The sequence below is a fragment of the Parus major genome, chromosome 4 (genome assembly GCF_001522545.3).
Source record: "Parus major isolate Abel chromosome 4, Parus_major1.1, whole genome shotgun sequence".
Lineage (NCBI taxonomy): Eukaryota > Metazoa > Chordata > Aves > Passeriformes > Paridae > Parus > Parus major.
The window spans coordinates 61,136,950-61,159,294 of NC_031771.1; the positions used below are offsets into that span (position 1 = coordinate 61,136,950).

Sequence of the window (22,345 nt, forward strand, 5' to 3'; positions counted from 1 at the left end):
TGTCACTTAGGGAAAAAAGGGAGAGTAACATTTCTAACAACTTGCAGTTCACTGGATAGCTCCAATAATCGTACCTAGTTAAAGAAACCCTTTCAAGGGCCAAATACTTCTTTAACCATTTAATTGATATGACCTTCAAGCATTCACAGCAATCTCCAGTAACGTTCAATAAAAAGCAGATGTTGCTAAAGGCTTGGTGAAATGAGCTTTTATTCTCACAATGGTTTTCTCTCACACAAAATCCAACTGCACAAGAAAGCTCTTTATGGAGTGGATGTGATTCACCATCACAAACATCTCTGTGTTTAGTTTTCAGACACAGACTCACTTTTTGAGGGAACTCAACTTTTGGAGAAAGGACCTGCTATTCAAGGATTCTTGAAAAAGCTCCAACAGTACAAGAGCAAACGAAAGTTTTCAAAACCTGAGATCCACAAGGGGCTAATTCTCCTGAAAATTCAAGCTTTTAATCTCTGATCAGGAGGTTTTCTATCTGCTCACAGAGATGAGTATCCATCTACCAGTGCATCAGCCTGAAATCATGAAAATAACCTTTGTATTGGTGGGTAGCTATCTGGAAACAACAGATTTTTCTGGCACTCTGTGTTTACTGATCCAGGCTTAACAGCTTGTAGCTGTTCTGTTCTATTGTCGTCATCCCAAAAAATATGGCCAAGCAAACGAGAGCACGTGCCTTGCTAACATAGCACTTGTTTGAAATGTATCAATCCCAATAAGTAACTTTGATGAAGGACATATTTTGGATATATACAGTTTACAGATAAGCTGCCTCTAAAACAAGCTAGCACTTTGTGATAACTGTGATGGAGGGCAGAGATTTACCAGCTACAACAGAGAAACAGCTTTCAGGAACTTGCAGCTTCTGTGTGCAATTTTGCCACTGATTTGTCACATATCATGGAGAACATCATTTAACCCCCATGAGGCACAGTTCACTCACTCACAAAAGACTTCAAAGGCACATGTAGCATAGCATCTATTTGAGTGTTAAAGGGGGATTTGAGGTTTAATCTGACTAGCACCCTTTCTAAGTCTCCCTCAGTATTAACATCAAGCTTCGACATTTGGTATGGACACGCAAGCGTTCTTCAATTGGTTTGTTTTGCCAGTCTAATCACTGTCAGGAGTTACCAGGGAGGTACAGACCTTCCAAGGACAGACCAACACCACGGAACACCAGTTGTGCTGAACACGTGAAAGGGCAAAAATTGAAAAAGATCGGTGGAACAGCTGTATTACTGCACATACCTGTAACTCTGACTGTAAAGTTTCCCAGGACCTCGTTGGAATGCCTTGGCTTGCAACTGTACAGCCCCGAGTCATCATATGACACATTGATTATCTTCAACAGTTTTTGTCCAATATGAGTTCTGTTGGTAGGTGCAATTCCAATACCATCTTTAAACCAGAAAACAGACACAGAAGAGCCTTGGGTGTTACAGGAAAGTTCAATTGTATCTCCATTTCCGAACACCAACTCTTCCAGAAAGGCGGTCTCGCTCCTCAAGTATTCTGCAAAGGGAGAAAGAAACAGAGATGAATAAATAAGAGCACGTGTCAGAGACAGAAAGGGTTTTAAAGAGAAACATTATCTTGTATTTGCTCTGCTGATGCTTCCATGTGCCCAGACCTTCCCCTTGCCTGGCACAGGCAGGTAGCTGTGCAAAGACAGTCAGGTCTCTGGCAGATCTACAAGGATGGCTTTGACCCTGTAGCAACCAAAACACATCCATCCCCACCAGGTGCATCACAACAAACAGCACAGACCTCTGGAAGGCTCCTTGCAACAGCCAGTGCTGCAGGTGAGGGGGTGATCTGGCAGAAGTAAGTGTGTGCTGGCAAGTTCACAGCTCAGTCTCTGGACCTCCTTTTGTTTATTCCTGTCAGTCTGTCCACAAACCCCAAGAGACCCAGCAAGGACAAGATATAAGCAGAGCTGGGGATAAACCAAATTTCTTGGGTGACCCTGGGTGACCCAAAGGCAATGTCTGTGGGATGAAGAAAACAGGTGGAAGGCTGGACAGAAGATGCAGGCTGGAATAGCTAAAATAAATAAAACCATCACTAGCTTCCTGCTGAAGTTTTTCTGTGTGCAACAAAAGTGCAGAACCAAGGACATATTCATAGACTATGATTTCACTGTGAAACCAATGCAAGTACAGCAGCTCCAAATACCTGAGGACTTAGCACTGGCTCCAGGCTGCTCTTCTGCCTTGAGGTGAAAGAGTTGGGGCTCTCTATAGTTCAGACTACAGAGAAAAATGCATTGCTTTTCTCTTCTTGTTATGCATGTTTTTATTCTTTGTATGAATACAAAGATTTAAAATATAAATATGTTGCAGGCAATAGTCTTGCAGGGTGGAAAGAAATGATTCTGGGAGCCTGAAAGGGTGGTATTTCATGGGAGGTAATGTCTCACAGCAGGCAAAGCCCACACTCACTGGGATTACAAAGAACTTTTTCTCATACCATGGCACCAATTCCAATACAAATATTTTATGATTTAGCCAGAATGTTGTGGTTTTCATGAAGTCAAAGGTTTAGGGTGTTGGGTATTTTTTACCTTTTATTAAATTTGTCCCTGAAAGCATATACTTTTAGTAAATCAAAAAAGAAGGCTGAGCTTCATGCAGAATCTCCTCACTATCAGACCTGCACTCATTGCTACATGTGAGTGTTCACCCCTGGTCTCTTCCCAACAGGGATACATCTCTGGGGAAAATACAGTCAAGAAAGATTCTGGGTTAACTGTTCTAGTTTTTTCTTCCTTCTTCTAGACCATGAGGATTTTTTCACTGGTACCAACTTTGGCTTCAAAATAAAAAGCCCTGTGGACAACTTTGCACTTGCAAGGATGAGTACTGGTCTAACTAAGATGGAACCTCTTGCTAATTTAATCTGCTGGAAAACAAACCCCACACAATTGTACAACCCCTCCACACAAAATGCAGTTCTACCAAAGATGTTTGCCAAACAATCAAGACTTGTGTATTTTGGCTTTTGTATTATAAACCTACTGAACAGGAACAAGCGCAGACTAAGCACAGGGCAAACTGCACTGGTTAGCCATTTAAAAGGAAATAACTTCCTTTTTTTTGTGAAAACCATACTGAACCTGGGTTAATGACAAAGCAACGAAGAATTTTTATAAAATGGATACAGGGAATGATGGAATGAAGAGGAAAGTAAAACTCAGCAGATGCACTGGGGTCTCAAGCTTCTTCTGTGGAATGAAGCAGCACCTCTTGTTTCTGACAACTTTATTTTGGCATCTCTACCCTCAATCTCCCCGGTCACTCTCCAGCAGACATTGTGATGCAAAGTTTGGTTCTAGTGACTTTATTCCTTCTGACTGGGAATAATCTCAGGAAAGATGTAGTGGTGAATTAAAAGGAGAATGCTACTAATGGTCTTAATCTCACTTCTGTAAACTGTTTTTCTAAATTTTTTTTTATATACTTATGGCTTAAAAAATAAACAGGACCCAAACTGGAGATCTCCACAAAGTATTTAAATGGGTACTCAAATGCTTTTAAGCACTTTGCCAACTGTGACCTTGGAGAACCAATTTTTACTCTCATTCCTTATATAGCTTTCAAGTACAAAGATAAATCTGAAAGCAGAGACAGTCTCACTTCCATGCTTAAAACAGCAGGAGTTCAAAGCAGGGAAACAAAGCTCACATCTCACAGGGTGACCAGAGTCCAGCACCTCTTTCCTGCCTCCCAGTTGCAAGTACCTGGTGTTTCCAACACCTTTTCAACCAGAGACACCAAGACATGAAGGTGACATGAAGCTGCCCTCTCTGAGGCCAACTCTCCAGCTATAGAAGAATGTGAGGGGACACAGCCAGGACAGCTGAGCCCAGCTGACCCAAGGGATATTCCAGACCACACGACATCATGCTCAGCAACAACACCAGAGGAAGGAGGAGGATTGTCTGGAGTGGTGGTATTTGTCTTTCTCAGTCACTGTATAAGGGAGCCTGGCTATCCTGGGGATGGCTGAACACCTGCCCTGGGAAAGTGGTGAATTTGCTCCTCATTCTGATTTGCTTCTGTATACAGCCCTTGCTTCTCTTATTAAATTGTCTTTCTCACCACTCTTAAGTTTTCTCAACTTTTCCAATTCTCTCCTCCATCCCCTGAGATGGGGTGAGGAAGCTGCAGTGTGGGGCTGAGTTCCCAGACAGGGTTAAACCATGACACACAGGTATAAATTACCAGGGAGTTAACTCATGGAGGGGTTACAGGAGCCCACTCTGACACTTGCCAGCAGAGCAGAGATTAACACATTTGCAGCTTTAACAGACTCTTGGAGAGAAAGAGAAATCTGGGTTGTGGTCTCCCAAGGTATGACTAAAACTCAACAAATTATTAGTTTAGACAAAGCAGAAATGACTTGAGAACCACCAAGACATGCATCTGATGGAGATGAGCATTCATTGCTGATGACTGCTCACAGCAAACGCACTACAGAGAAAGAAACAATTTTTAAGCTGTTCAGAGGAACAAAAAAGCAGCAACTGGCTGGAAACACCTTCCACAATGAGGAGCAGTTGGCCCAGCAACGCTGAAATGCTTTTGTATGTATTCACTTATAAGGATAAGATACTTCATCTCTGTAGCTGCTTGGCTCATCCAAGCAATAATTCACTTTCTGTGTGGTTCACAGCTCCAAGTATTCAAGTGTGTCAGTATTTCCATCAGCTGTCTGCTCCTCTCAGACATCAATACTTGTTTCTGGCGGAGCCTGGAAATGTTTTATTTTGGTTTTAACGCATGCAACTCTCAAGTTATTTATTATACAGGCATGAAAGGACGAGGAAGAGGTGGAGGGTGGCAGGCTATCCCTGGGCTGCTAAGGAGATGGATAGTGTTGGGCTATTCCTGGGCTGCTTATGGCTCCCAAAAAATCCAAGCCAACCTAGAACCTGCCTGATGCCCTCCTGGGCCATCAGGGACTACTTCCAGATGCTGCTGGGGATTGCTCCTGGACATCAAACGCTCACAGTGAGGGGTGATGGAGCCCCAGGGTCCCACATCATCTCACAAGGTGTTGGGTTCTAGCTCCAGAAAATGTCTGTCTTTCTCCTCACCTTTGATTTTTTCCCTTTAAAAACTTCCCACAACCCTACATTTTCAAACACCAAAGTAAGTGTTCAGGAGTCTCCCGAGGTGCTCTGGTGGGGTACATGAACCCCCCATCACCATCCTTTTCCTTCAGTGGGCACCCTGCAGCAGGGGAACAGCCACCACACAACTCAAACTCCACTGGGACTCCCCCCAGAGCACTTGAGGCACACAACTTTCAGTACCACCAGCAAGAGACTCCTCATTCCACCCTGAACCCTGGCACCCCCCAAGAGGCTTTCCAGGACTGCTTCACAGCCCAGTGCTGGAATGGACAAGGGCTCACCTCTCAGCAGATGATATTTTTCCCTTTTCAAGCTGGACAAGCTGTATTTGGCGTGTTAACAAGCACAGAGACAGGAGCACTCCACACATTTCTCTCTTCAGGTTCATTTGAAATAGGTTCTTGTTCTATGTATTTCATTGCACCAAATCCACTGTGACAGGATACATTATAGGATCACAGAGCAACAGCCATGCCAGAGCTTTCTCCTGTTGAGTTTGTCATCCCATTCCCAGGGGGATCACTAGCAAGCTGGTGAGTAATTGCTGGAGGTGTATGAAAACCTCCAGCATTAGGAGGAAGAACACAGCCATGGTGTCAAAGAGCATGTACACTACCTCCAGACTCAGACCAGCACTGTGTCCTGTATTTAGCCCTGGTTTATTCTAAATGAGCATCCTATCTGTGTTAAAGTATTATTCACCCAGTGAATAATCAGGTGTTTCTCACAATACCTGTGTGGCTGTTCTTGGGATGGAGTCACTTCTCCACCTCACCTTGGGATTTCTGCACTGGGAAGAGCAAACTTCCCAGAAGGGAAATAAAACACTTTTCTTGCCAAATATTGTTCATTTAAGACCTGTCTAAATCTAAAAAGTAGCCAGGAAAAGTGACGAGTGGCCTCAGTGTCCTCTCCCTGCAGGAACCACACCCTGCACAGAACCCATGTTCCCATTCCCTCTGTCTCCTCCCTGAGACACAGACAGGCCTGGGGGAATATTGAAAACCTTCAAACCAGCCCCAGGTCCTGCAGCCCCTGTGCCAGGATAAGATCCAGGGATCACCTGTTTTCCCAGGAACCTGCCTTCCCCTCCTTTCTGCACAGCCATGATGGTGCCAGAGGTGGAAAATCCCTGTCTGGCTATGGCCCTGTCACCCCAAAAGACACCTCATCAGCCTGGCACAAATATATCAAATGCATGCATGGTATTATTTCAAGTATTTTGTGTCTATATCTTCTATTATATTTTATTTAAAAAATAAAAAGGATTATAGGAAACATTCTGTTTTCTCTCTTCTCCCACTGCTGAGGTCAAGACCTCTCTTGCACCACACATCCCAGTGTCAGGCTGCAGCCAGCCTGGGAAGAAGGGGCATACCTGGCAATCACAGCAGCACAGGATGCTTTGCTGAAGCAGTAGCACCTCCCAAAGTGGTGTTTTGCTGGGTTAGCTCCCCTGCTCAGTGGAGCTCACACCCAGAAATAAAATACTGCAAAAATAAAGTATCTGAATCTCTAAAAGTTTAAACTGTGATATAAAAATATGTCTTTAGATAATCATATCTGAAAAGGGTTTGCCTCCATTATTTCACAGAATCATAAATGGTTTGCAATGGAAGGGGTCTTAAATATGATCTCATTCCAACACCCCTAGACCAGATCACTCAAAGGTACCATTTTATCTTTCTTATATTTCAAGTATTTGATTGGGAGGAGGCAGTTCTCCTGCAAAAGCTTAAAAGAACAACAATAACAATAGCAATAATAACAATAATAATAATAATAATAATAATGCAAAGTAAATGTGAAATAGACTGTTTATACCATATTTGCACTGTAGGGGCCTATGCAATTGTTACCATACATTTCCTTCAAAGACATTAACGAGTAACTGCACTGTGTCATCACCCTGTGGGGGTTTTCTTAGATCTGTTTTAGGAGCAAAGCAAACCTTTTTCCTAGAGAATTAGCAGAACAATAACCAGGTTTAGTTCTGTCATATGCAGCTTTCTTTATAAACAAGAGATTATGGAAAGGAATAAAAAAAATCTCTACTGTTTAGCTTGGCTATCCCTGACAGCTACTTTGGAAGAGCTTCCAAAATGGAAAAAGCAGATGTTGCAAATCTGCCTTATCTACAGAGCAACTGTTGACTCTGTTGTGCAAATCCTAATTTACATCTGCATGAAAGGTTTCAGAGATTAAATGGCATTCAAGGAGGAATATTAGCTTTTCTCCCTCCCTCCAGCTCTCCTTTGAATGGATTTACTACTGGCAATTAGCTTTCTGTTCCATCGGCCAAGTAGAAAACAGGATTCATCAGGACTCTACAGTATCCTCCTTTTAATGGACTGTTTTCTTAGATCACCCAATTCAGGCACAGAGAGTTTAAGAAATAAATTGTCACAAAGCTAAAACAGTTACAAAAACACTTTGGCCAGGAGGATTTCCCTCTGACACTTGGAAGTCCTGAGGAGGACAAAAAAACCCCACCAGAGAACAAATCAAAGGGGTCTCCTGGCTACACCTAAAAAGATGGGAATGGAAACCCCTCCAAGAGGAACAAAGCTTTGGTTGATGCTGAGAGCCCAGAACCGGTCCCAAGGACAGCCTTCAGCTGGGGATTGCTGGCTTAAAGGAACAAGCAGTGATGGGGAGTTTTCCTTAAAATCTGATTGTACAGTCAGACACTTGGTTCCCCACTCAAAACAGGGAAGAAAACACCACTTGTATGTATTTAGTTAGCTCAGAGTTCTGCACTGAACTTTCATACAGAAATGAAAGAACTGATTTATCTCCATCAATGGTCCCCAAAGACAAGGAGCAGTGGACAGGAGACAGAAGGGCATGCTGAGCTCCCCGGGCCATGACAGCTCCTAGCTCCTGCTCAAGGATGCCCATGCAGATGGCTCCTGTTCTCAGGTGCCAAACCTCTGTGCCTTCCTCAAGGAGTGCAGCAATGAGCTGCATCAGCTCTCAGCTCTCACACAGTCCTGTCCTGGCACCGTGAACACACCCTGGCAGTGTGTCTCATGGCCCACAGGTCACACAGGCCACCTCACGCAACCACGGCGGCCAAACGCGGCCAAGCCCCACCTCTCACTGCTCACTGCTCAGTGATGGGACACCCCTGGGCTGATCCCTGGGGGAGCACAAGAGACTGTGCTGCCTCATCCTTCTGGTGTCTGCCTCTTGCTGCCTCTGAAGAGCGGTGGCCAACTTGGCCTCAGCTTTTGCTCAGCACAGCAGGGGCGTCCCAGCTTGATGCTGACAGACAGATCCCACCACAAAGCGGCTGATGTTTTACATTTCTGCTCTACATGCCTGAGGAAGTCCAAAAAACCCTCATCATTGCAGCAAGCAAGCAACTACCACAAGCCCTTTCAAAGCCAGTGGCAGCAGCTATGTAAACTGAGGCACAGAATGAGGCCTCCCAGCATCACAATGGACTGGGCAAAGCTTGCCCCAGACTCCATCGGAGAAGAACTCGGTCCTGCTGAACTGTGGAGGCCCTGAGCAAACCTGTGCTCCTCAGCATCAGTGCACCACTGCATCCCTCCTACTTTGCCTGGAGAGGTTTTGTAGGTGACACACCCCAAGCAATTAGCAGAGTTTGCTACAAGGACACAGCTTTTACACAAATAACTGCTCCACAGGCATAGGGAAAGGAAAGCAGCTGTATCTTTGGAAATAGTTTCAAACTTTCTTATAATGCTGCTGAATGATTCTTCTGGTTATTTTTTCCTATACCTTCATTTCCTTTCTAAAAATCCTTCAAAAAATTCATTACTGCTAGAGTTTTGACCCCCAGGGTGGGCTTTCAGCTACTTGCTCAGTCCTATCAAAATTTCATCACCTCTCAAGTGCTCTTGCAGATGAATTTTTAAGAAACACATAAGCTCCTCAGGCTCAAAAGTTTAGGTTTACCTCAGAGGAACTCTTTAAGGGATACAAATGCTCCTGGCTCCCTTTCCAATTCCCAAGTCAGTTTTGCCTGGAAGCTACTTGTGATGCTTTCTGAAGTGGGCTTTAAGATCACATGGCATCAGAAAAAATCTGCCATAAAGCCCCAACCTTTCCCCTTTGGTTCACAGCTATGCAGCTCCCAAATCCCAGGTCCTCTGCATTTCCCTTGCACTTTTAATGTGCACTTCTCTAATCTTCATTTAATGCAGGCAGCTGGCAGCAAATACCCCCAAACAATGACTTTAATCCTAAGTATCCTGAAGCCCCCCTTCCTGCACCAAAACTGAAGGGAAAAAAAAAAAAGAAAAAAAAAAAAAAAAAAAAAAAAAAAAAAAAAAAAAAAAAAAGACCAGCCTCAAGACAGCAAGATGGAGAAATCCAAGCTATCCACTGGGCCAAAGGATCAGAAAAACACAATGAGCTAAATTTTGCCGGGTTTGCTAATTAAAAACGGAAGCTACCCCACTTTGGAGCCAAGGCAGGGAGGTGGGGGGAGTTCTCATGCTATTCAAAAAATCGGCTTCCAACTGGGACCATATTCACTCCACATTAATTGTCATTCCAACTACGAGTGTCCTAGTTTCAAAATGAAAACTACTCTCCGGTGTAGCTAGTGAAAACTAACACCAGTTTTGAGGCATTAAACAAAATTTATTGATTGCATTTTCCCACCCACTAAAACTTTAATAAGCATTAAACCTGAAACTCCTGGCCCCGTTTCCTCCTTCTACCCTCTCTCTCTATAAAAAGGGTCAGGCTCCTCTATATGGAGATTAGGACTTAATGTTTGGTATTTGTTTATGAGCCTATCAATTGCCTTTATTTCAGGGGGGAGAAAAGCACATCTTAAGAAAAAAAACCCCTCTTGTACAGGGATTAAGAGAGGGCAAAGGTTTAGGGTAGTTTGGGTGGGTTTTTTTCCCAACTGATTGTGGGTTTTAGATATATGAAGGATCACGTTCACATGAATGAAAATAAGAAAATATTCCCCTTTTTTCAAGTTCCCTTTGAGTAACATAAAATGCTATTTTTCAAAGATCCCTATTTCTCTGTAATAAGATGCAAAATTTCAAGTCTTCTCTGCTGGCTGTTTTCAGCTGTGTAAAAAAGGAAAAAATAAAAATAATTTGGGGGCCGCTCTGTCTGCATACTTAGTAAAGAAAACAAAGGTCAAACATTTGAAATGCAAAGGTTGGTGATTAAGCCCAGAAATCCATATCTATGCATCAAAATGAATAGCCAGATTTTGAGAGTGCTTAAGTGATTTAAATACAGAGCCTGACCTGGCTCAGCACCTTTCAAAACCAAGCTTGTTATTTCAGAGTCTCAAGTGAGATTTAGGTGCCAGGTACCCCCAGTTGGAGAAATTTAACAGTAATCTCCTTTCAGGAAGCCTGATCCACTTTAATGTAGTGAATGACAAATGAAGATTTTGTTATTTAGAGAACACCTCTAACTAAAGCTGCAACACTTTGTCCTTGTGCTAAACTCAATTTTTATCCTTCAGAATTATTAGAAAGAGTTGTGAGAGATTGCAAAGTAATGTCAAAAATTCTTTTATTTCTCCTCTTTAAAGAGGGCTGCTAAAGGGATTAGACAGCTTTGAGTTCACTGCTCTGTTAAATCAACCTTACAATATTTTTTCAGCTTGTTTGACTTGCTGTTTCTGTATACATTTGTGTTTTCACCTGTCTGCATTCAAATCCCACGCTCGGCGTTTGTTCCGCGCTTCTCACAGGAAAGTTAGTCAGTTCTTTATTTGTATTAAGTCTACGGGGTTATAGAAAACAGACTTGGAAAACAATCCCTAAATTAGCAGGACTTACCGGCTTCCGTGCGTACGCGCATACACGCGGGGCATCGCATACCGTCCAACCTGAACGCAGAGGTTTATCATTTCCAGCAGCAGCACCAGGGCATCAGGTTCACCAGGAGGGACCTTTTAATGGTCTCCTGTAACCGTATCTATTACAGCAGGGTTTGGACTCCACTTTACAAATTAAGAGAGAGTTCAAGGAAGTCATGCGTGTCTCAGTTCCCACTGCCTTCGAGCAGTTTTAGTGCTCCCAAATGATCATCCACAACCTGCACTGTGTTAGGATCCAGAAACTCCAGAAGCAGGGGAGATACCTCTATGCAAGGATATTTTAGCACTGCTGTAAGGATAATGCAGACCCTCTGCAGAAGGCTATTTCCACCCTCCTACACGAGCATGTGGCTGGTCCCACCTGCATGAACCAGGGACCTTCCACAGGCACTTTGGGATACACTCCCCCATCCTTCTGACTCTGATTTTTTCCAGCTTTTCCTTTCCCCACCAGAAACACTATATACTCTTCTCTGTGCAAACGAGCCTCTAAGCATTAGATGGATGCTGTTGTGATACCAAAGGTGGTCAGTGCAAGCAGGCAAGCCAAGAGAGAAAGAAAACAGACACTTCTCTCTGCCAGGTGGAAGATACAGATGATAAAAACTGAGCCCAGCAGCCACCAAGGGGCCGGATATGTCTCAAAGTCAGGCACCAAAGCTAAGCTCCTGCTGTGCTCCCTTGGGTGGGATAAACCACCACCTTGTGCTACTCACAGATAACCTCCCTTGATGTATAACCCATACAGAGAACAAGAGCTGCACACAGTATTCTGCCCCCTCCACTCCCTTTCCATGGCTGGGTGGTTAATCCAGGGTAATCTTTTCTCCCTGCCTGCCCTGAGCATCCTATGTCACCCCTCCAACTTCTCCTCGTGCCCAGAACAGCTGGCCTCAAGCACTGGGTTAAGTTACTCCTGCAAAGACAGCACCTCTTGTCTGCACTTCATGTGCTATGCACTGGGAGGAGGGAGAGTAACCTCTACTTCAAACACATGTATTTTGAAAGCACCTGAGGAGGTTTCAGGCCCTTTTTTGCCAGACCTAACACATTCCACCCACAAGACTATCTTGTTCAGAGCAGGCAGATGGCTCCTTACAGGAAGGATTTGCATTGTCTGGGGTCACCAGACCCAGGTCAGGCAGTGACCCACCACCAAGACACAGTGGTGGGCACAAACCTGCCCCTTTTTGTCTCTGCACTGAGGGGTACAGGGGAAAGGAGAACCCCTTCTGTTCCCTCTGCACTTCCCTCCCCTTCATGGAGACTTTTACAATGCTGAAGCCCACTGCCTCCTCAAATCCAAGATGCCAGCATGCCTGCAGTTAAAAATGACACAAATCTCATTCCTTCACTAAATAATTCCCAGGTTGGAGCCCCAGCCCAATTCCATTAACACTTTCCAGGAGTTATGTTCCTTTTTGACTGGGCAGATCGCAAAGCATTTCTGTAGTAGGAGGCTTTGTGTTTGGGTTTCCTTTGCCTCCTAGTTCAAACACAGGCAATACTAACTGAACCACTGGACAAAAGAAAATTGAGCGTGATGCATTTGTCAGAACTCTGGGGATTCCCATTTGCTCCTCCAGCTCTCTGCCTTAACTGGAACAAGGGCAAGAGAAGGTGCTGCTGTCAAGATGCCCCTCTCTGAGAAATTCTCTTTCAACCTGGGGTATCTGTAACACAGTAGTCTGTATTTAAACTCCACAGTATTTACTGTATTTGTATTGTATCCCAGGATAACAGCTGGAGAGCAGGACCAGGGTTTTACCCAGTATCTTCATGGCTAATGTCAGTATCCCCCATTAGCCACTTACACCCTTCTTCCCAAGCTGGGTGAACCAGGAGCCTGGAAAGCCTGAAACATATTTTTTATGCTTGATTACAGATTTCAAGTGCCTGACACCAGGCCCCCACTCATTATGTTTTGACACTGATGACTTTGGGCTGAGCTGGAACAAATGCTTTGCTCTCGCTCATCTCTCACTACATCCACCAGAGTTTAACTGGAAAGAAGGTGGGTGATGGATTTGTATCAACTCTGGGCAGGGATGCAGAGAGGACACCATCTGCTGTTTCTTACTTTCCCCCCCCCCTTCCTTTCTGTAATTTATCAATTCAGAAATCAGGAGGCAAAGTTCTCTTGCAGCCTCCTCTTGCGATCAGCACTGCGAGGCAAAGGCTGAGGACACGGCAGGGCAGCTGCAAGGTCCAAATGCTGCCTGTGGAGCCTGGAGCAGCATTTGGGCCACACAGTGGGAGCACCGAGCTCCCAGCACTGCAGCTCGTCCCACCCAGGGGCCTCCCAGGGCCTAACCCACCACATGCTGGAAGAAAGAGGCTTTTGGAGTTTTCCTTGGAAAAAAAATTATGCTTTCACAGAAAGCTGTGAATTCATGCATAACACAGAGACTGTAAAAATTAGAAATGTTTTTAATTTTTCTCCCCCAACCGCATTCAGCTCTTTTCTTACACAGTGAATACTGGATGTTGGAACAAGGTGATATTTAAGGTCTTGTCCAACCCAAACCACTCCATGATCCTATGGCTCTGAATACCAGCTAATTTATGCACCTCCATTTACCAGATCCCCTCACTTCTGCATGAATCCCTAGCCTATTAACATAACCATTTAAACTGGACATGTTTTCTTAAACATTCTTCTTTCATAAACTGCCAAGTGACAGTTGTTTACTGTCAACAAGCCCGGGTACTCCAAGACAGGGAAAAATATGCCCTTCCAAAAGGCAGACATATCGGCTACCAAAGGAAGATTAAAATCTGGTGTTTTTCTCCCTCCTCAGAAATGCTTTATTTGTAGAGATACTCATGATACTGATCAGGAGAGATGGTACTATGCCTAATTCCAATCATTCTTTTAATTAAAGACAGGCTCATTGAGGATTTATCTTCACTTGAACATGCTAATTGTCAGGGCACACTCAGAACTCCTTAACCTTCTCTCATCTCCCAAGGCACATCTTGGCTCATCTTACACAGATCCTGCTACTGGCTAGAAAGAAAATGCTCTCCTGGAGAAATCTATAAAGAGAAGTTAAAGAAGTTTTAAACAAAAATGAAATCACCAGTTCATTCAGGCCCTACAGTCTCCACACAAGCTGATGAAGTATTTTGCTGGGAGGGAATTGCTTGTACTTGAGTCTCGCCCGTGAAAGCTGTGTTATTAAAAAGAAAAAAAAAATAAAAAAAAAAACAATCCTATGGGAAAACTTTTTCTTGTGCTCTGCCTGCCCAGAAGTGCCAGGAAAGCTCCTCCACGGGCTCCTGCGTGGTGCAGGGTCCCAGGGCTCAGACCCCATGGGGGATTATTAACACTTTCCTGGCTGCTGTGCTGCTCGCAGCTCACGGCGCTGGGGCTGATGCCGGTGACACTGATGAAATGACAGCGAGGATGGGGCAGGAGGGGACAGTGGCCAGCAGGGCAGCCTAGCTCCACACGAGAAGCACAGGGGAGCCGGGTGCTGGCTGTCACCACTGCCCCTGGTGCTTGAATTTGGGCTGTGATGCTGCCGCAGGCTCCCATCGAAGTCAGAGTTACAAAAAGCAAGATGGGAAGTGAAGGTCTGTGTTACAGCTGGTTAGAGAGGAATGGGAGGTCACTGAAAGCCACTTCCAGGGATCTCCACCCCCAAACTGGGAGCCCTTTTACTCGCCGGAGTTTCCTCTGCTTGTTAAAATGTTTGGGTCATTAGAAAACTTCCCAAACAATCCCTGCTTATGCTAAATAGCTGCTCCCACCACGATCTGTGAAGGGCTTCAGCCTGCTCTCTTGGAAATCAATGGGGGCTTTTTTTCCTAGGATTCAATAGGCACAAGATCAGGACCTCATTATTATTTTTACAGGACTACAAGAAGCAGAGAACGGCAAAACCCCTAAAGAAAGCAATGACCCTCCGAACTGGGAGCCAAATTTGCTATGAAAGATCTTTACAGGCTCTGTCAAGCATCAAAATAAAATTAAAAATCTAATTCTTGGGATCTTTTCAGTTTTCTGTCATGGAAAGCGGAAGGTTGAGAAAGGCTGGCCTCATCATTTGGATCCAGAGACATCTCCCGTAGCTCCTTTTTCCTCCAAAGAAAAGCCTTCACAGATGTGTATTTTACCTTCCCCAGGGGGAGTGAGCAAGAGGGGATGAGCTGTCAGCTCAGGGTGATGCCAGTTACCCTGCGGTGCCCCGTGGAACAGAAACACCTCCAGGGCTTCACATGACCTCCTCTGCCACACACCCCAATGAAACCCCCAGTAAATCCCCTCTGCTGAAATAATCTAGTGAGATTTGTTGTGAACAGCACAAGGTAGCTTAGTGAAATCAAGACACTATAAAACACTTCACTTTCCAGGGCAAAAGTTTTAAATGAAGATAAACTCAGAAACACTTTCATCAGTTATGAATAACCAACAGCTGGGAAGCCACCTCTGGAGGTCTCTGTTATGCCATGGCATACTATCATTGCCTGTTACTGTCTTTCCCTAAAAGCCTCATACTCAAGGAATTTAACTGATGGCTTGGCTCCTTGGGTGAAAAAGAAATGAGGGGAAAAAATCCAAACCAACACGCTGCCATGTGTCAGCATGACACTTGTCATGTAGGTCATGCTAGGTCATGCTAGTAGGTCAGAGGACACCCCTGGCTGTACTGGTGCAAACACAGTGCCGGGGTCCCGGGGCTGTGATGTTCCCAGGGAAGAGCCTTCGGCACACGCAGCAGCCAGTGGAGCAGTGCCTGCTCCCAGACAGCGATCCTGGGCCGTGTCCTCTACTCACCCAAAAACTTGGAACCCTTCTCACTTGGGTTATTAATTCTTTTAACCCCTCACAACCTGCAGAAATGGCACAGTCCCAAAATCTCACAGATGCTAAACGTGTATGCACACGGCAATTGTTTTGCATACAGTTCTGCGTGATAAAGAGATCTACTTCCAAGTTTTAATATAACCCTTTTATTTAACCAACTTGTTATCTTGCCTTGCTCTCTGGATTTGAGAAAGCAAGGCCAGCACACCAGACCTACCTCCACCTCTGCAATAAATACCACCCCTTTATGAGATGAATGCATCTGAAACTGAAGCAGTTACTGGAGAAATGTTTTCTTACTTGTCTGTGCTGCTATTCTTCAAAAATAGCTTTGCTACATTGAGTAACCTGAGTGTCACTGCACAAAAAAGATAAAATTGATTTAACTACCTCCTGGCTAATTCCTATTCACCTGAAGGCAAAAGCCCTGATAGCCTATCAGAATAATAGGGCAGGTTTACATCTGATTACCTTTCACATTTTAACTACTAAGTTTACTAAAGGTTTTACTCAGCCTGTATCTCACTGTTCTTGTTTGCTTTTGATACTGCAGAAACTTCCTGGCCATTCAAACCAAGGAGCAGATACTTTAGGGGTAAGCACACCAGGAATACAGCACTCACTGCAGGAATAAAAGCTCTTCTTCACACATACAGTTTTAAATCACATCTGTGGCACCTGGCAACCTGAGCTCTGAGCATATGAGAAAGGGGACACTAGGGGAGTCAGCCTGACTTCAGAGAAAAAGTTGGATTTTTAAACAAGATCACCAGATAAACAGCCAAAAGAGGGGAAAGCATTGAACTGATAAGCTGTGTAGGAGGCGAAAGAAAAAAAATCCAGGGCATTACAAGGTACTTCAAGGTGTTTTTGGCTTTGTACGCATCTTCAGACATGGTTTTAACCCAGCATTTGCAGAGAGGTTCTTTCAGATTTACTCCTCCTACAGTCTGGGCTGACTGCTGCCACATACAATGAATGGTTGTGCTAAACCAGAGTCCCATTTGCTGAAAAAAAAAAACCCCAGTGTAAAGCAAACTTTTACCAGCCACTATCCTCTCTGGCATACAGTCTGGTACATGTAGAATCAAGTTTATCACTAATCGCTATTAAAAGAGATGAAACGGCAAACACTGAAACAGCTACATCAAACCACTCTGTTGAGTGGCTTGGAGTCAGCAGGCAATTTCAAGGTTGGAGTGTTTTTTAAGGCTCAGAAATAAAGGAAGAAACAAGTATGCAAAGTCAGACAAACTTCCAGGACACATGAAAGGTTACGAGCATGCAGCCCACGAGGGATAAGACAAATCTATTCAAACAGCGAAGCAGAAGAAAAATAGCCAGATTTATTGTTTATCTGTGTATCACGTTCAGCTGAACTGGGAAAAACTAGGGAGGGAATTTTGACTCTATTTTCAGTATAAATATCTGAATTTGTTCTAAGCCTGATGGGTCTACCTTATATAGAGTAAAAATTGCCGAAAGCTAAAACCATGATGATAACACAGCCACTTCTTCATTAAACCTAATGGCACATGCTCAGGCTCCTGCACTGAATCCTACACACTTCAATGACCAGCCAGAAAAAGCCACCAGCAGGCCATGCCCTAACCTTAGCTAAAATTAAGGTGCAGCAAGTGCCTTCAGTCACAGCTCTGCATGCCAACAAGAGATCACTGTCAGAAACACCTTGATCCAATACTTTTATAAACTGCAAATTTTATTAACTGCTCAGAAACAAGGCTGATTCCCTATCCTTTAGGATCCCTCAGTGAATAGCAGATGGACACAGTAAGTATTCAGAAAGGATAGCTTTCTAAGCATTTAGGTGGCTATCAAAGTTCACTGCTATTTACCGTATTTTAAAAGGAAAAAAATTGTTTCTCAGCCTTATAGAAGGAGGGGAACTCTCCTCCAGCTTTACGAAAAGTTTCAGCTTTGTGCAACCAGCAGACTGCATCACTCTGTAGGGAAATGGTCTGCATACAGTGGGAATGCTGTAAGGAAGAGTTCTTTGGCATTCACCTAATTTCAAAATCCATGTTCAGTCAGGCTTCGGGACAGGTTCACCCTCCCAAACTGCACTGAGGATTTTTCTGGAGGGAGTTGTAAAAGTTAACACGCCAGTCAGAGCAGCTTACTTTAACTGCATGATTTAATTAGCAGATCAACACTTTGCTACACAATTTTCAGATCTACTTTCATCACGTTTCCCACTCAGCAGTTGCTAATAATGTCTTACTTAAAAGAAAAAAATCCTCAGATTTAATTGGAATGACCCTTGTCGGTATGTGTAGAAGACATTGTGTTACACAGCTACTACTGAATACACTGAGTCCATCTCTGCAATGGAACAAACTTTCTAGTTCACTGTTTGCTAGGTAAGAAACTGATTTTTTTTAAAAAAAAAAGAAGTGATATTTCATCATAATTTACTTGTATCCTCTTATATTTTATTGCCGATAGTAAAATATGATAGTCTCAATATTAAAGACTTAATTAGGTCTTTAGCTGCTGCTGCTCATGAGAACAAATGGATCAACATTTAATCTCAAAACTATCACTCACAGCTGCCCACTGAATCTAAAACATTTCTGGTGTAGGGCACAAAGTAAGCAGCACCATCAATATATGAGAGGCTCTGTGCAGAAGGTTTGTACGCATAAACCCCAAGGCCAGCTCCAGGAACAGCCAGTGCCACTTGGCACTCACTTCAATACCCCTAGAACTTCAGGATCAACTTTGAAACACTCAGATAGCAAAGTGACACAGATCCTAGGCGTACCCTACACCTTGGACCCCTCACTGAGCTCATGCTGGAAGGCTACAAGAGCCCAGTTGCCACCAGCTGCATGAAAAACACCGCAGCTGGAACATCACCACTTCTTTCCACACAAAAAAGTCACAGGAATTGGTACATGCTCTCCCATTAAACTTAAGCAAAACCCCAAAATGGTCCTTGTTCTGTTCTTCTGGCAAAAAAAACCTGCCTGGGCAGTATTAACTCTGGGTGACAATTCCACTCCTTGAACAAGGAAACTTCGGTTCTTGCTCCTGACAGATTGGGAGAGCTCTCCCCTCCCCTTCCCACACAAACCTGATCAAACATTAGCAGCTCTCTATACAACTCTTTCAATGCACTCAGCCTCGGAAGCTAACTAGTGCAACACAAATCCTAAAGAGCACAGAAATTGCCTTTTTCACATACAGTGTGTGCAGACACACACACAAGCCAGCTACAGGAGACAGGATGGTTATCAGAATTTCTTAAAAGTTAAATGCTGCTGTTTCAGTCGGGCTGCTCTCTAAGAAAACAGCCAGCATTACTTGACATTCACAAATCGTACGAAGTAATATCTTTATCTGAATACTAATGCAAATTGGACGGGCTTTTTTATATTGATGTCTATTCTGTGGCTGCTGAATAGAGTGACCGCATGCTCAAGGCTGCAAAGGAGTTCACTGACCTCCCTAATCATCTCTGTCATAGCCCCTGAATGACATACACATTCAATCCTGCCTCGCCTCTCTTACTTTCATTCATAAAAAAAAAAAAAAAAAAAAAGAGAGGGAGGGGGGAAATTTGACATTGTTCTTCCTGCAGCAGCCCCGAGAACGGGAGAGAAGAGAAACTCAGCCCAGATGAGGCCCCTGGTGTTTTTAGTTTAGCTTCTATTCAGCAACAGCCCCGCCATCTGCCTCCTTCCTGCCAACAGCCGAACACCTCCCTGCGGAGATGTTAAAACCTGCACCCCCTCCACCTCCGCTAATAGCCAGTATTCATATTAGCAAACATACACATACCTCGAGAATGCCTCCCTTCAATGTGTGTTTTATGTAGCTGAGTATAGGCACAAAGCAGTAGCTGTTATAGCCTTCACAGCCCCGTGTGGAGAATTAGATCACTGGGGAAAAATCCTTCCAAGCCCCTTTATGGAAAATAAGGCCTTAGACTGTAAATGCAAAGCCCAGCGAACAACAACCCTCAGTAATGAGCCAATACCCCATGGCCCATTTGACTAGGAGAAAGAATTTGCTTTTTACCATTCAATTCAAAAAGACTGAAAAAGTAAAATGTGTTTTTACTTGGCTCTGAAGGTTTATATTCTTTACAGTTTCTTTTGCACAACCTTTTCCCCCCCAGGTCGGCCAGGCAGCGGGTGCCCTCACGGCCGCAGAGCCGCTGCCTTTGGCACAGAGCTGGGGAAGCAGCATTGCCTTCACCCTTCCCCACGCACGTGGAAGATGGTGGGACAGCCACTTCAGATGGCACTGAAAAGCTCTCTCTCCCCACAGTTCCCGTCCCCATGAGCTTTCAACAGCTCACAGTGATGGGGCAACTCCTGAAGACATTGCTAGGTGGTGGGGTTGACGGGACCCCTCTTGGCTCCGGGAGGAATCCCACTTCCCAGGGAGTTGACAGTGCCACCTTTGCTTTGGAGAAAGCTGACAGAGAGGTAAGACAGCCTGTCCCGAGGATTTCCACAGGAGCCCCTGGAAATCCCAACCCATCACTGGCTTCACAGTCATCACCGGAGGGATGCTTCCGTCCGTGTGACCTCCGACTATGCCACTTGCTACAATTCCAACAGCGTCCCAAAGCTTTAATTTGCAGAAGAATCTTCAAGCACGGGAAGGGTTTAACACCGCTTCAACACATCATCAACCCCAGCTATGGGCTGAAGGCGAGGGTGGAAGCCCAGGGACCACTGAGGCAGCCACCGAGGCTGCTCCTCAACCCCTTGGGCTCGGCTGTGCCTGAAGTGACGGCTCTACCATGCACTTCAGGCTAAGTCACAGAGAACTGGGTGCAGACTGCCCGCTGCCTTCCGCACACCGACCTCATCTGCTTTGACCAAGTCCCTGCGACGTTGCCCCATAAATCAATTATTTTGGCTGTGAAAAATGAGCCAAACGAGTTACACTAAGAATCTGGTGTTTTATTAGGACTTTCTTGAAAACAAACCCAACCCCCGGTGTGATTTATAGCTTTAACCAAAAGGGGTATGAAAGTAATGCCCCTCACCCCCCAGCCTCCACGAAGTCCATTTATTCCCCTGTCACTTTTTTGGCAAACAGGCTTCAAACCCTTTCCTGAACAATGGAAACTTTCTGCCGGGTACATGCAAACCGGAGGACGGGGGGCTGCGAGGGGGCTCCCTTCCATTAAAGAGCTTTGAAAAATAAACAGGGACTCAGGTAGCAGCTGAGGCGGATCAGAGAGACACGATGTTTCAAACCCGCCGTATATTACTTGGAAAGAAGAAGGAAAAAAAAAGCAAAACCCAGCTTTTGTCCGACGTGTTAACTTTTTTTCACTTGCAACCGCAGTGCTGCCACTCCAGGGGAGATCGTCCCCGGCTCCCCCGAAACGCAGCTCCCTTCTCAGCACAGCCACTTACTCAGCTGCAAACCAGCCTGTGCCGACGCGGACTTGTGGCAACTCCACTTTTGCTCCCAAGATGCGGCTATAAATGACCTTTCCTTACTTTTCCTACCGAACACACGCAGTCAGAGCATTTCCGATGTGTGCCGAAAACGCGCCGCTACACACGCACGCATCCTCCCAGCTGTTACCCACGGGGTGTCCCATGCACTGCCTCGCTGGGAGAGGGCTCCTGGCAGACAGAAATCCTCTTAAAAGCACTTTGTCCCTCCTAGGCGCCTCTGAGACTACCCCGAGCCGCGGCGAGGTGGAACCGCCCCGGCCCCGCGTTCGTAACTCCCGCTCCACAGCCGCCTCCGGCCGTCTCCATCCATCCGCCCCAGTCCGCCCGCCCAGGGACGGGGACCGGCAGCGCCGAGCCCGGCAGAGCACGTGTGTGCGCGGCCGCGCAGCCCTTACCTGCCGGCTGCCCGCCGCTCCTCGCCGCTGCCTTGCCGCCGCCTTGCCGCCTCGCCGCCGGCATCCCGCCGACGGCCGCCGCCAGGCACAGGCACCAGACGGAGCCCCAGGCCGCCCGCATGCCTCCGGAGCGGCGCCGGGGCAGCGCGGCCGCCGCCGCACCGCCCGCCTCAGACATCCCCCGGCCGCCGCATGCTGCCGCCGCTCACCGCTCCGCTCCGCCGCCGCGCTGCCGGGAGAGGGAGAGAGGCGCTCAGCGCGGGGAGGAGGATGAGAAAACCCCTCGCCCCTGGTGCCCGCGCGGAGGAGGAACAGAAAAAATAATAGTAAAAAGGCGGAAAAAAAGTGGTAGGAGCAGAAAAAAAAGTGCAGGGGGCCGCGCGAAGCCGAGCGGCGGCGGGGCGCCTACCTGCGCAAGCCCCGCGGCCGGCCGGGCACCGCACATCGAGGGAGGGACGGAGGGAGCGCCCGCAGGAGCCGCCGCTGCCGCCCGCCCGCCGCCGCGGCGCTCCTGCGTCTGCTCGGCGCGGAGCGGGCGCGGAGCGGGGCGGCCGCGGTGTCCCCGCCCGCCGGGCCGGACCGCCCGCCCCGCCCCGCCCCGCCCCGCCGCCGCGGGGGCCGCGCCCGCCCCGCTCCGCTCCGCGCCCGGCCCCGGGGCCGAGCGGGGGGGCAGCCGGAGCCGCGCGGGGCTGAGCC

The 22,345-nt window shown here is 46.1% G+C and overlaps 1 protein-coding gene across 6 annotated transcripts in view; it reads right to left on the reverse strand.

Moving 5' to 3' along the window:
• FGFR3 (fibroblast growth factor receptor 3) overlaps window positions 1-22,136 on the reverse strand; it is a 51,780-nt gene extending 29,644 nt beyond the window's left edge. For 3 of the 6 annotated variants that reach the window (XM_015625525.3, XM_015625523.3, XM_015625522.3), the window contains exons 1-3: window positions 22,059-22,136; window positions 21,650-21,878; window positions 1,270-1,533 (exon numbers count right to left, since the gene is read on the reverse strand). In XM_015625525.3, coding sequence (XP_015481011.1) covers window positions 1,270-1,533; window positions 21,650-21,827 — 442 coding nt within the window. In that variant the 5' untranslated portion in view covers window positions 21,828-21,878; window positions 22,059-22,136. The remainder of the gene's footprint in view (window positions 1-1,269; window positions 1,534-21,649; window positions 21,879-22,058) is intronic. The other 3 variants (XM_015625528.3, XM_015625524.3, XM_015625529.3) reach the window with 2 other exon arrangements.
• Between the last annotated feature and the right edge of the window lie 209 nt (window positions 22,137-22,345).